At 39.7% G+C, this 13888-nt stretch overlaps 1 protein-coding gene across 1 annotated transcript in view; it reads left to right on the top strand.

Annotated features, from left to right (window-relative positions):
• Positions 1-13888, top strand: part of chico (insulin receptor substrate 1 chico) — a 61227-nt gene that overhangs the window by 20097 nt on the left and 27242 nt on the right. Inside the window, exons 8-11 of the mRNA XM_071595324.1 lie at positions 3340-3576; positions 8508-8880; positions 10490-10746; positions 12749-13200. Coding sequence (XP_071451425.1) covers positions 3340-3576; positions 8508-8880; positions 10490-10746; positions 12749-13200 — 1319 coding nt within the window. The remainder of the gene's footprint in view (positions 1-3339; positions 3577-8507; positions 8881-10489; positions 10747-12748; positions 13201-13888) is intronic.

The raw sequence follows: 13888 nt of genomic DNA, 5'->3' as shown, positions 1-13888 counted from the left end.
TTTCCTTTACAATTGTTGGCCTTGCACGCCATGCGAGATAGATTTTTTCCAGGTTGTAGGATTGAATCATTTTCATCGTATGCTACTCAATTAAAACTCTCCTATCTTTATTATGTTATCCTATTTATATTATGATGTTGATTGAACAATTTTTTATTTTGGACCACATGAGGTGGCCTAGAGGCCAGTTGATTTGAATGATACATTGGTAATTAAACAGGTGAATGCATTTAATGTAATTTGCTTTCTTTATCAGTAGCACTAACTAATGGACTGGCTCTACTGATTACCATTATAAAATCATCAAGAGTACGATTCAGAGCACAATCTCATTGTTATTTAAGGATAATTAATGTCAAAGTTAATTTCAAGGTGGTGATAATTTGACTTGTTTTTCTTATGGTATCATTCCGTTTTGCATTATTAATGCCTTGCATTAATGTCACAGCTTCTAACATTAATGGTGGTCATAAATGTAACCCCCACAAGGTATTATGGTGTTCAAATCGGTCAGATGTGATTGAATGGTCACTTGAGTTGGTAAAATGTGTCTTGAGTCTGTTGAGTACATGATAGAGACACAATGTTATGAGTCTATGGAGTGTGCTTGAAGAGGCTGCGAAATTGTGAAGCCCTACCCAGTCTCCCCGAAGTGTATCCTCTGTTGTAACCTTTTAACCCTTTTAATCATTGAGTGCAATGTTTGTGTGTCTTCTTCTTGCTAGGAAAGGACCCATTTTCGTGTTGCATTTGAGGTTGACAGTGTATTAGTTCATTGACCTCAGGTTTCACTTCAAGGAACAGAACGATCATTAGGGCCTTATGCATTTTTCCATATATTTGCGTAATGAAATGAAAGTATTTCATCAGGATTGTGAGAATTCATTGTGGCGAGAATTCATCATTTAGGTGTTTAAGCCATCCACGAAGGTGGATCCCGATTTCCAGTCATTCTAAACCATCTGATAATCATCATCCCACCCTTATTCAATGCAGAATCATTAGAATTTTTTATGGCAAGGAATGCAGTGCAGTTTCTGTGTCACTTGTCATAGTGGGGGCACTTTTTTAAGTCACTCTTAAAATGCTCGTTCTATGTCTTTGTTTGAATGAGTTAATTTAATAATTTTTTTTGAATGGAAATATCCTATTTTTACAGTAAATCAGTATTTGTACTTCAGTTCAACCTGTCAAAAATGGAATATGCATTAGATAAAAATTCCAGAAATACATGAATCAAAACATATTTTGAGCATTTCATTCTCATATAAGATCATCTGAAAGATAGAACCCTTGTGACACAGAAATCATCAAGTGTAGCTTTGATTTTATTCATGGGCCAGTTGCATTTAAATCATGTCAAGTTAGAAATGATATTTTGGGTTGGTTTTTTCCAGCTGGCTTGTTCCATGCTTGGAGTTCCTTAACATTTTGGCACCCTGATCATAAACCACTTTTTTATTTTTTGAAATCACGTTTTCATATAGTCTGTTATGTTTCTAAAGGTAAATTATTAATTTAAATGTAGGCATTTATACCTGTCACATTTTTAATTCTCTAAATAATGGCTCTGCCCATTTCTTCCCCCCATGTATGATGGAAAATGTGCCCATCCTGGGATGATCACTTCGATCCCCCTTAGAATTTTCAGCGTGTTTTCCCTGTATGTGCTCAGTAGGATCATTTAAGGTCTACTGAATTTTTTTAGAAGTGAAAAATGTTTTGAATGCAGTTTGAGTAAATTAAACCACACAAAGGTACATTATTCTTATAAAAAGTTCTGAAATAGTTTATTTCTCCTCAATTGTATGACTTGTTCATGCCATGAAAAATTTCCTCCCTCTTTGAATTCGAGAAGTCATGTGGTGTTTTTTTTTTTGTGGAACTCTTGTTAATTGTCCCCGTGTCAATCGCTTAAGGCCTAGCTTTCGTACTCAGTTCAATATTTTACTTTCATACATGATTATTGTTGCTAAAATGATTAGGCTGTTTATTCCCATGATTCTGGGTTGGCAAATGAATGTGAAGATGGGTCGAAAGAGCCTCTCTAGATGTCAATTTCTTTTAATGTGTGCTGTTATTGTTCCTGACTCCTCTCTTGCGTGATGTGAGTGCACCACCAGTCTCTAGTGGGCACAGTGCTTGCACACCCCCACCTGTCTCTCTCTCTCTCTCTCTATCCCTTTCCTTCCTTGTACAACACCCGCCCACACACCACCCACTCTCCTCTCCACTTCCCTCTAACCTGCGGCCAGTGGTGTGAAGTTTGAGGGACTGATTCAGTGAAAGTGCAGGTGGTACCCTGCTTGCCAAAAATGCAACCAGGAGTTAAGTCTGTGAACTGAAATGTTTAAATACTAATTAGATTATTTCCAGGAACCAATTGCATATTGCTGACATTGAAAAAATAGAAATATTGTTTATAAAAATTTTGTTAGTTAAAAAGTATGGCAACACCTGCAAATGCAACATCCATTTATCTCTAGAATAGAATGTACGAATTTAAACATAAATCCTTATTCATCTTGAAGTTTGAATAAATCACCACTGATCTTCTCAGGTCCCCAAGCAAGAGATTAAGTCCTTGAATGTTCCAAAATAACACATGAAACTCTTAAAAAGTTGGTATAATTTTTATACCAATGTTTAAGTTATTTCAAATGTTAATTGAAGGGTCATTACCACGTATTAATATTCAATTCCAGTCATTACAAATCGTTGCTTAGGCTGTCATTCGTTTAAAGGCGGATTAACTTTAAGAATGTGGTGTATTTGTATTAATTTCAAAATGCTTTACACATATTCGATTAGAATTTGCATGCAATGGTAAACTTGGAAAAAAAAATGGAACAGGTGAACTGTTTTGCACTTACATCCTTGTGGGAGTTCAATTAAGAGTTGTTTGGCCATGCAGTAGTACCCTATGGTGTCACAGTCGCACTTGATCAAACTTTGAAAAACCCTGATGTAATAAGTGCATAGTCAATGTGGATAGTGATAAACAATAGAAGTGAATAGGGTGGAAGGCTCCTATTCATATCATTCTTGACAGAAAAATGTTCAGAGGAACCTCTCAGGTTTCATATCACTGGTCATGCAACTAGAGCACCCACTCACCTCTTGCTTCACCATTTGGGGACCTCAAAAAAGCAGACCCCTGCCGCATGGATGCATGGTGCTGCAGACCCCTTACCCCCTTAGTCCCCAACCCCCTCAGTCCTCCCTCCAACCATCATCTCTGCACTCCCTCTCCACTGCTCTCATCCTGCATGCTCTCTCTCTCTCTCTTCCACCCCTGATTGTTGTTGCTCTCTCCCCTTCCCTCGATGGCCCGCCTAGGTTGGAGGCCACAGGCCCTGCCTCACCCCCACCCCACACAGCATTCGTCGTCGGGGCTCCCGCAGAGGCTCGGTGGGTGGGTGGGGGCCGGTGCACAGCAACGGGGGCAGCAAAGTGGCATCCACCACCACCATCACCACCACCACTACCAGCACCACCAGCAGCAGCATCACAACCAGCAGGCAGGCACCACTGCAGCTGCCATTTCACCCTCTCAGAGGCGCCATTCCGTCTCAGGTATTGGTTTGTGGTGACTGATGGGTGATCCCCTCTTCTGCTCTTGCGTGTGCCACGGACTCGCAAGGTGCACTGCACCTCTCCACCCCCCTTTATTAACGCATCGGTCTCAACAGTTGGGAGGCTGCCACTGCCCCTCTTTCATGCCTCATTCCTTGCATTAATTTTGGGGTTTGGTTGTGGTGTCACGTTTGCTTGCGTTTTTTATTTTTTGAACTGGCTGAGGGATTTTGGGAGGTATTTCCTCGTGTGCAGGTTGCCAAGGAAAAATGACGGTCGAATGGTTACTCTGGGCGTTTTGTTTTTTTTTTCCTTTCTAAGCATAAATGTCTCACCACCTTGTCTCCTTCCAGGCTGTAACCACCTGACCCACAGTAATAGTGCTTCATCCAAAATTGCATTAATTTAGTATAGGCCTTTAACAATGTCGTGTGTATGAGATTGGTTGAGGAATGCGAAGAGAGTATCGGTGACTCTAAAAATATCCATTTTGATGATGATATGACGCATGTGTTTTCTTGTTTTCAGCGATTATAATTTGCTTCCTGTGAGGTAGCTGCAGCCTGCAATGTTGTTCCCCTCCTCCTCTGAATTGTGACATGCCTAATGTGACATGTAGAGGAACTGATGTTCTGGTTAGGGGAACAGCTGGAAAATGGTCTTAAATCTTGTAAATTATGAAACTGTAAAAACCTTAGAGGCATCTTTGGTTGATGGAAAGAAAATGTCTTTGTGGAGTGATTAGTGGTTGTGGAGTAGATATTTAGATCACCCGGTGAAATATGTTATTTAGTTTTGACATGGTTGCTTTTACCATTTAAGGTTAACAGAGATTTCATGTGGAGTTAGGTGTGTGTAGTTATGGAAACAAATTCCTGTAGTCTTTTCTTTTTTAATTACTTGAATCACTGACGGAACGGTTTTTGGGAACTTTTCCAGAAAAAAACACATGTCCATATAAAATACACATCCATATGAACACGTTGATGTTTGAGAAAGCACATTGTTCTGCAATGTCTGACACGTAATGCATGCTGCATGATATCTCGAGGCAAGTCCTCGCCCAAAATGAGTGGACCACACACAAAGAAGAGATTGCACTGGGAAAATGAGTAAGAGATGAGCACATGTGATGCTGCAGGCGGCAGCTGCTTGAAAATGAAACCTTTCCTTTGCCTCGGACGATTGTCTCGCTACAGGATGTGCCCACTGTATCCGTTTTTGACTTCAGCAGAAAATAGTTTCACCACCTGAACCGTGTCTGGGCCGGACTGCCAGATGTCTCACAATATGTAATTTGTCTCACATCCTGCGTTTACAGACAAATGGCTTACTGGTAAACTTATGACCTGATTTTTAGAGTACAATAGACTTAATTGATTAAATCAGATCGTGATTCAAAGGATTTAAATAACCCTGAAAAATGTCCTGGCTTTTGTCGTGGGAAGCCAGGCCTTGCCACTTCAATGGTGTTGCCCCTTGCTGCTTCCTTTGTTGTTGTCCTCCAAGGGCTAATTTACAATCTGGCGTCCTTGTATCCGAGTGACATTAGAGCCACCTTCAATTTTAGGGGAACTGTTGCCCATCAAATCAACTGGATTACATGGCGTAATCCTGGAATGAGTGGGCGTGGTCATTCTGTATGGCTTTTCTGTTCATGGAATGGGAAATGAAAGATTTTTCATGCAATTTTGTTGAGAGTGGAAATCATTGCAAAAATACTGGCACTAATCAATTTCACATGTTGATTTCATGTAGATTATTTACATCCTTAAATAGAAAACTGTATTAAGTATTTTTTCATTCATAAATTTTTTTTTTAAAGTGATGGATCATCATGTCTATGAAATCCTTCGATTTGAACATGATGTATTTTGAAAAAAAAAAAACTTTCTTTTTCAAATGGCTTGTGAAACGTCCATTTTTATATCCCCAGGTTTAAGTTCACTACCCGTGGATTTAAAGTGAAGTTGTTTTTGTCGATTGTTATCAATTATAAGCCATTTATTGGAATCTATTTTCAGTTGCATTCATGCTCAGTTTAGTGAGCATAGTTGGGAGTCGTCTCTCAAGGGAGGTAGTTTACCAATCTTGCACTGCTTAATGTGGAAATTAACTTCAAATCCAGCTTTTTAGCCCGAGGAATGCATGTTAAATAATACTCAACACTATTTAACATGTGCCGGTGTGCCTTTGTAAGAAGTACTTTTGCTGCTAGTAAAGTGATGCTAATTTAGAATCGTTCGGCATCAAGATAATATCCAAATTCATAGAAGTGCGGAATATGTCATGACATAAACTATTCACAATGGCATTTTTACACTTTGAAATTGTTGCAAGATAGTATCCACCTGCGACAAAGACAGTGTCCTTATGGGTTCACCATCTTTCACCTTGATTTCTAGGCAATCATTCTTTTGGCCCTGGGGTTCAAGTCAACCGTAGATTAATGCATTATTTTGAGCACTTCGAAAATCAACATTAAGATTGCATTTCAATGCAACAATTTCAGAGCGTAAAAATCATTCGCCTTGACTGGGACTCGAACCCAGATCCAGCACTCGACCGGATATTGAGGGATCTGGGTTCGAGTCCCAGTCAAGGCGAATGATTTTTACGCTCTGAAATTGTTGCATTGAAATGCACATTAGCGGATGACTCCGTTAAAAGTTACTGTTGCGGCATCTCCCGCAGTTTCTTTGGAATTTGATTAAGATTGCAGTTTATTAAATCGTCTCGTTTTCTATGAGAATTTCTGGTCCTACCCCAGAGAAATACTGGTGATCCTTACTCAGTTTTTTGGGTAGAGTCTTTTTGAAGTTAAATGATGGTACTCATTACTTGTGTCTCATGTCATGGTTTGAAGAAATAGCATTGACCTTACTACTGTTTAGTGTATGCCTTTCTTTCGAAAATATTTCGACTTGCTGGAACAATGGGGCCTGACTATTACATTCCCTTCCATTTCAATCCCCACAATTGTAGAAGGGGTGGATTTTGGTCTCTAAGGACAAAGAGATTCCATACCCGCAGCAGTCAGGGCCCATGTGGTCTCTCTCCCTTCTATTCTTTAAGTGGTCACGATGCACTTCTTAATCCTCAACTTTGATCTCACTGTGCATCAACTCTATTGAGGGATCTGGGTTCGAGTCCCAGTCAAGGCGAATGATTTTTACGCTCTGAAATTGTTGCATTACCATGCTAAAGTTATTCCCATTTATTTGTCTCGATATTATTCCATGTTTTCATTGATTTATTCTACCCCTCAAATATGTAAATGATCCCAGTGGTATGCCCGATTAAAGGATGCCATATAATGCTAAACATGAAGCAGCTATCATTCGCCTGTATTTGTGTGCAAATGGATTGCTCTTTTCCCTTTGAATGATTTTGCCACTGTTTTAATTTTGGAGTTGATGTGAAAATGATAGCACTGTACTGGAGTTAGAGGCTTTTAGCAGAAGGGATTTACCGAAGAAGGAAGGCAGAGATCCAAATCCAATACATGTCCAAATGCCTCTTTTGAGATTATCACTGGTTGTATCTTAACAAACTATACTGAGAGAGAATAATAAAGAACCAGGATGTCCTCATCTGCTTCATTACTTTTCCTATCTTGAGTTTAAATATTATTCTTCACGAGTGGCATCTAATGAATGAAATTTTGACAAAATAACATTGAAGAAAAAAACAATTGTGGTTGGCAGCCTACCTGTAAAACAAGATTTACGTAGACCATTATGCATTTGGTAAAAATGAATTTGATCCATGTGGGCTTTATACTGGGGAATATATTGAATTTGCATGATAGTATTTGTAATAAACTTGCCAGTCAACGAATCTTATTATTTTTGATTTATTAAAATTTGAAATAATTAGTTCTGACTTTCAAAGTACTGCAGAAGTATTATTTTTTCAAATATTTGAGTAATAACTTTTCTAAAATGAAATCATTTCAATGGTAAGCTATCTGAAGTCTTTGAAGTGAATACTTGAGGTAAAATGGAAGAGTATTTGTTAGTCTCTGATCATATTTACTCGACCACAGTTTATTTGGAAGCTTAAGTTTGAGTGTCATTCTTTGAATTCATTCCTATGCACTGTCCACTGAAGTTTCTGGATGATTATATAATTTTTTTGCATATTTATGAATTCTTGAATGTTATTTTGGAAGTTAAAATTTTGGTATGGATTTGTGATGTTCGAATCTAACATTGAATAATTTGTGTTTTAATTTGCGTGTGCATGTTGTGTAGTGAAACATAGTGCAAAAGATTTGGTGTTTCTGTCACCTAATTAACATTTTGAAACCACGCAACTCTATAGACAAAATTTTTACAATGTTACTGCAATGTGACTCGCAATATAAAAATAGGAAATTAACATTTTGTTAAACTGTTGCAAAGTAATCCTTTTCCTTCTTTTTTAAAGATGAGGATTTTCTATGTGAAGTAATTTTGAACCTTTCCCAAAGTAAGCACGTTACCAAGTTACGTGTAGTGTAGGTTACTCATCTGACCAGTGCAATCTTTCTCTGGTGAATGTTCAAGTCGTCTTTTTATGTGATGTGTATCACTCGGGATGTCTCGTGGGATTGAGGTCCATTTCAGTGTCCACAAGTGTTTTAAAATTTTAAACCAGCTCACTTGAATCAATGCACTTCCATGTGAAGGAAAAAAGTCACGTTCTCCAGGCAAAATCGTCTCGACTGAAGAAATTTCGTTCCTCCCCTCCTTTGACCTCTGGTGGTTTCTTGCATGTTTTCCATTGAATCACATACTTTCACCACTCTCTTGAGGCTTCCCTCCATCAGGACCCGACAGGGTGTACACACGCACCTACCTCAATGGATTTTGGTGCTTGAGAGAAGTGAAGGGAATCGTTGATGGGGTGTTTGATGGTTTTCATTGCTTTGGTTTTCCTCCATCCAGGGATGGGAAGCAGGGAGCGTTGCGACAGTCTGCCGTCTCGGGCGAGGACCATCAGCGAGGGCCCGCCTTCCTCGTCGCTACCGTCTTCGTCGAGCCACCACCACCATCACCCATCGCCCCCATCGGTCGCCCACTCCCCCTCCTCCTCCCACCCGCACCACACCCATGCCGCGCACTCCCACCATGCCCACGCCCATCACCATATCCACCACCTCCACCACGGGCCCTCCCCCATCATCAACCCATCCGTCGGTAGTGCGGTCATCATCAGGGGTGCCCACCTCGTCCCTGTCTCATCCAGTGCCAGGCCGCACTCCATGTACTCTCGGGCCGGACTCTCGTACTCACCGCCCATCATCTCCAGTCCAGTCAGGTGTGTTCACTGCATTGCTTTCTCCCAAGGTGGCATGCATTTCAGTTATTTGACGTCTCATGCGATCATTGGAGACCAAGGTTGTTTCCTAGTTTCAGAATATTGCTCTCTGCTGTAGAAAATAATGACAAATTGTGTTTTATCTCTGTGTATTTCCAGTTCAGAGATCTTGTAAGTACTGAGATCCTCCTTCCTGATTCTCAGATCAAAGTTTTATACTTTTCCTTGCCAAGTATGTCAGCATGTGTTCATATTTTTTTTATGACAATCATAAGGAGCACTATGCTGATGTTAACAAAAGCAATGTGCAGTTTTCTCATAATGATAACAGGCATGCCAGATTGCATAAATTAAGGTGTGATATGGTGCAATTGAAACATAATCACCAAATTTTGCACTTTTTCAGCCGATAAAATTTAACTTTGATCAGGTTTCGGTGTACTGCCTCATCTTCAGCTAATGATGATGTACATTAAAACCGGGTGTATAAATAATGTGGTAATAAAACCAATATTTAATGTTTTCTTTTGGAAAAGTGCTTTCAATTGGTCATTATTAAACATGGCAGATTTTTCTTGTTGCACCATTGTTCTTGTAAAAACTGTCACTTTCTGTAGGCCTGTTTAATTACTTGTTTTCTGGGTGAATTTCCAAGGCTTGGATATTTAGGTACTCCTCTTAATTTTGAATTGTTCAGAGATGAATTCATCTCAAAACAGGAGCAGTTCAAGAGCATTTTACTCTTTCGCGGGTTGAATTATTGAAAGCAAGCATGGTTAAATTCTAAGCTAAACTAGTTCGTAAAACTAAGTCCACTGCTTTCCAAACATTGTGACATAAGATGTTTAGCACTTATCCCCGAAAAAAAATTTGAGTTGAAGAATATTGACGTTTAATATTGGAAATGTTAAGTTGCCAAAAATTACCTGAAAATTGGTATAAGTTTCTCAAACTCAGTTAAGTTTGTTCTTTCTGAATTCATTTCAATTGATTCATATTTTTAGACGTGATCTCAAGGATTTCGTCTGTCATTTTGAACATCCTCCCCTTCTTCAATTACACAAACGTTCGTTAATTAAAATTGAGATGCTAACAACTTGCCAAACTATTACTCGTGTCGTAATACTCAGGTTTAAAAAAAATTGCTACACTTTAGAGATATCATGATGGCTGTGTGATGTTGTATGTAATTGCCCTGCGAATTGTTTTTCTATTGATGTTTCATAAAGTTTGAAAGGAAATATTTTTAAGTTTAATATAACTATAAAAATCTTCACCATTCGTTGTAAAAAACAAGGATTAAAGCTAAATAGACCTTTCATGGATTAATTGCAGACACTTAAAGTTATTAGTATTTGCACACTGTGCAAGACTCTATTGAACATCTAAGTTTGCATTTCAACCCAAGCAGTGTATCTCAGAAATAAACAAATTTGCATTTAAAATTTTAAAAATGTTAGTTCTGCATTGGCCATGATAGGTAATAAATATTCTTGCAAAGTGCTTGGTTAAAAATGGCTAAAGGTATGTACACTGCACGACGTACTTTGCCCCCTCTTGTTTGTGTGGCGGTGCCCTCATTGCGGCCTCCCTCTCTCTTGGCTTGCAGCCCCGCCTCTGGAGCGTGCTCTACCACTGACTCGGCTGGGTCATCGCTGTCGATGGAGGAGGGAGAGGGGTGGGGCGGGAGCAACGGAGGCATCTTGGCAGCCTTGCCAGACGGTATGGCTGGGGACATGGGAGGCGGAGCATATTCCACGGCACACGGCCTGCGGTATGGCCACTCCCTCACGCCAGATGAGCCAGCCATCATGGAGGAGAATGTCGACGAGGAGTACATGCCTTGGGTGCCAGGGGGCACCACAGGTGAGGAGATTTTCCTCTAATCCTCCCCCCCTTCCATTCTTTACGTTGAAAGATTCATCATTTTACATTGGAACCATGATATGCATGCATGGTATAATTCTGCATTGCCCTCTTGTACACAGTTGGTTCAAGCAAAACTGCAGCAGGCTGCCATTAAATTGCTGGAAAATATAAAATTAAGAGAAATTTTAATTTGCAAGAGCTGGAAGGAAAGTGTCCCAAGAAAATGATTCAAAAAGCAGCCCTGGATCCATTGCAGTATTCCCCTTCTAGCCCAAGGATTTTGTGAGACCTTGAACCGAAGCATAGAAATCTATTTTGTCCACACCAAAAACCTCTTAAAAATGCCCAGAACTATGCACCGGGGCTGTGAAAATTCAACAGCAACTTAAATAAATGTGCTTTATTACTTTCTAATTTTTGTTCTTTTATGTGCAGCTTAAATTTAAACTGAAATGTAATTGAACATAATGTCCCCTCTCCGGTTTTAAGGTTGAGAAAATACTATGATTGCAATATCAGTGAGTGGAGAAAAGCTATGGAAGCCTGTTATGACAAGTACAGAATATGAGTGAAATCTTGGTAAATGAATAATAATCAGGGTAGAGTTTATTGCCTTATAATTTACATGTAAAATAAATCCACTAGCTAGACTTATTCTATGCTATGGCAACGCATTGGTCGTTCAGCATTACGAGTGATTTGACAGCTGTGTAAGCATGGAAGTCACAAAATTGGATCTTTATTTTACAGCCAAATATTTTCAGCCATCTTAGATTGCTGATGCGTAATTTCCAGGCGAACCTGATTTTCGTGGCTTGTTAGTTGGCTTGTTAGTTGGCTTGTTAGTTTTCTATGGGAAAGATTTCAGTCTGCTTCAGCTGCACCACCATTATGCTTTAAATGGGTTCAAATTAAAATTCTGGACATCACTGTTTGCCCTTTTTTGCTGATTTGGCCAACAGCGATCAGCACATGGAAAAGGTGTTTAACACCTCCCATCACAAGTGTATCATCTTGTTTTACATGCACTCGTTAGTCCTCCAGTTTATTTGCACATTAATTAAATTTTCCATGTTTTTTTATTAGTATTGCCGGAGCAAATGTTGATAGTACATCAACAAGTGTAATAGTATGTCAACTTGTTTGCTCCTGAAGTGTACCTACAAATATGACTATATCCTTCATGGTGTAAGAAATATTTAAACTATAATTTTCAAGTTATAAATTAAAAAAATCAAATTTTTTGCATAAATCAAAAGCATGCTCAACTGATTCCGAAATGTGATGCATAACCTCGTGCCAGTAATATATCATGTTCTGTGATTTCCAACTAGTGTAATCTCTGTGATTCACTGCCATAACCTTTTATGCATGCAATTACAAAATTAATAGAAATTGCTGATTATTATTAATTAATCACAGTCTATAATAATTGAAATTTGATACAGCAAGGAATATTGTAGGCACTATTATCTCTAATATATATCAAGCGTCCACTGTGCAATCGTCTGACATTTAAGTATCTTGGATATCATTCTGAAGAAAAAGTTAATTTCTAAAATTAACAACATTTTTTTTGTAATAATCTTAAGTCTTGGGATCAAGGGAATGGAAGTTGACTCCTGGAATAAATCATGGAAAACCACAAGTGTGGCACAGCAAGGGTTTAGTAAATTGTTCCATGTATTCTTGTTGTTATGCATGAATTGCTCATGCTAAGTAAGGTCTACACTCGATCCATATCAAGGCAACCTTTTTGTTGATCACTGTGGATATGAGGTTATGAATAGAGTTCAGTACAGTGAGTACTTAATTCTAACCGTTCTGAACACTCATGATGTTGGATTCCACTGCGTCAATTGAATTTATGAAATAATAATCAGTGGTTTATTTTTAGTTTAATGTCCTTGCTTTCATGGATATTCTGCTTCCACCCTTGGGTTATTGGGATTTGGCATTTCCCTGCCATGTCTCTTAACTTCCTGTGCTGCACTTGCAGGTCTGGAGATGGAAGAGGAGGAGGAGGAGTATGGTGGGGGGTGCGATGCTGAGGACGAGGGGGAGGGAGAGGAGGAAAGGGGGGATGTGAGTGACGTGGATGGGCAAGGAGGCAAGACCAAGAGGTGGCGCTTGAAGAGGGGCAACGGGGGCTCGTTGAAGGCGCCATCTGGGGACCAGCACCCTGGGGTCTATGTTCCCATGGGTGTGCCATCATCCCGTCCCCCTCCAGCTGCCAAGTCCTCCCTCCCCTCACCTCCACCCCATGCCAGCATGGCATCCTCCCCACCAACCACCCTGCAGCAGCCCACCTATGTAGCCAGCACCCCCGGCTCCCTCTCACTCCCCCTGCAGTCTGTGGTGTCCCTTGGGAGGCCCTGCCAGTCGGGCCATGTGGTCAAGGGTCAGCAACAGCAGGTCATCAGGGCCTCTGCATCCTCGCCAACCTCGCAGGTTAGTAGACAAAGGGGATGTGTGCCACAGGGATGGCACTCCTGCCTTGATGAACATGAAAGGAGGCTGTGGTGGTTCTTGCTCAATTTTTCATCATTTATTACTTGATGTGTCATAATCATTGGTAGTATCCCATTAAAAGTGGGCTTTCCATGACCTCTGCCAACATTTACAAATATTAAGTATGACTCAAAAAAAAGACACTAATTCTTTGATTCAATTGCAAAATCAATATAATTAGGGCTGGCCCTCTTCAAAACAGGACTCGTTTGAATTCTTACACACCCACATACATTCTTTCTACCTCTGAAAAACATTACTGCCGATTGCTTTCTGTCAGGTTGTGCAGAACCTCTGTTGTTCTTGCCTGTACCTCTTGCCCCCATTGCAGATGGAGTCCCTGTTTGCACCGGGTATATTTACAGGAATAAGAATAAAATCCATCAATGCTTCATGAGTAAAGTGTGGAGGATATTAAAAAATGGGTATTTTTAGCTGTAAGAAGTTGTTCTGCTGTTAAAGTAAGCATTTCGTGTGGTCACTTTGTCATGGTGCAAGATCCACTACTTTATTAGTCTCATTCGTTTGATTAATTTTTTTTTAATGCATATACAACATTGTGGTTAATTGTTCCACCACTGGGAACCTATTCTGAAATTAGAATGCCATAAATATCAAATAAAACAAT

The sequence above is a fragment of the Hetaerina americana genome, unplaced genomic scaffold (genome assembly GCF_022747635.1).
Source record: "Hetaerina americana unplaced genomic scaffold, ioHetAmer1.1.p SCAF_7, whole genome shotgun sequence".
In the NCBI taxonomy this organism is placed as follows: Eukaryota; Metazoa; Arthropoda; class Insecta; order Odonata; family Calopterygidae; genus Hetaerina; species Hetaerina americana.
This window is presented reverse-complemented; position numbering and strand designations above follow the sequence as displayed.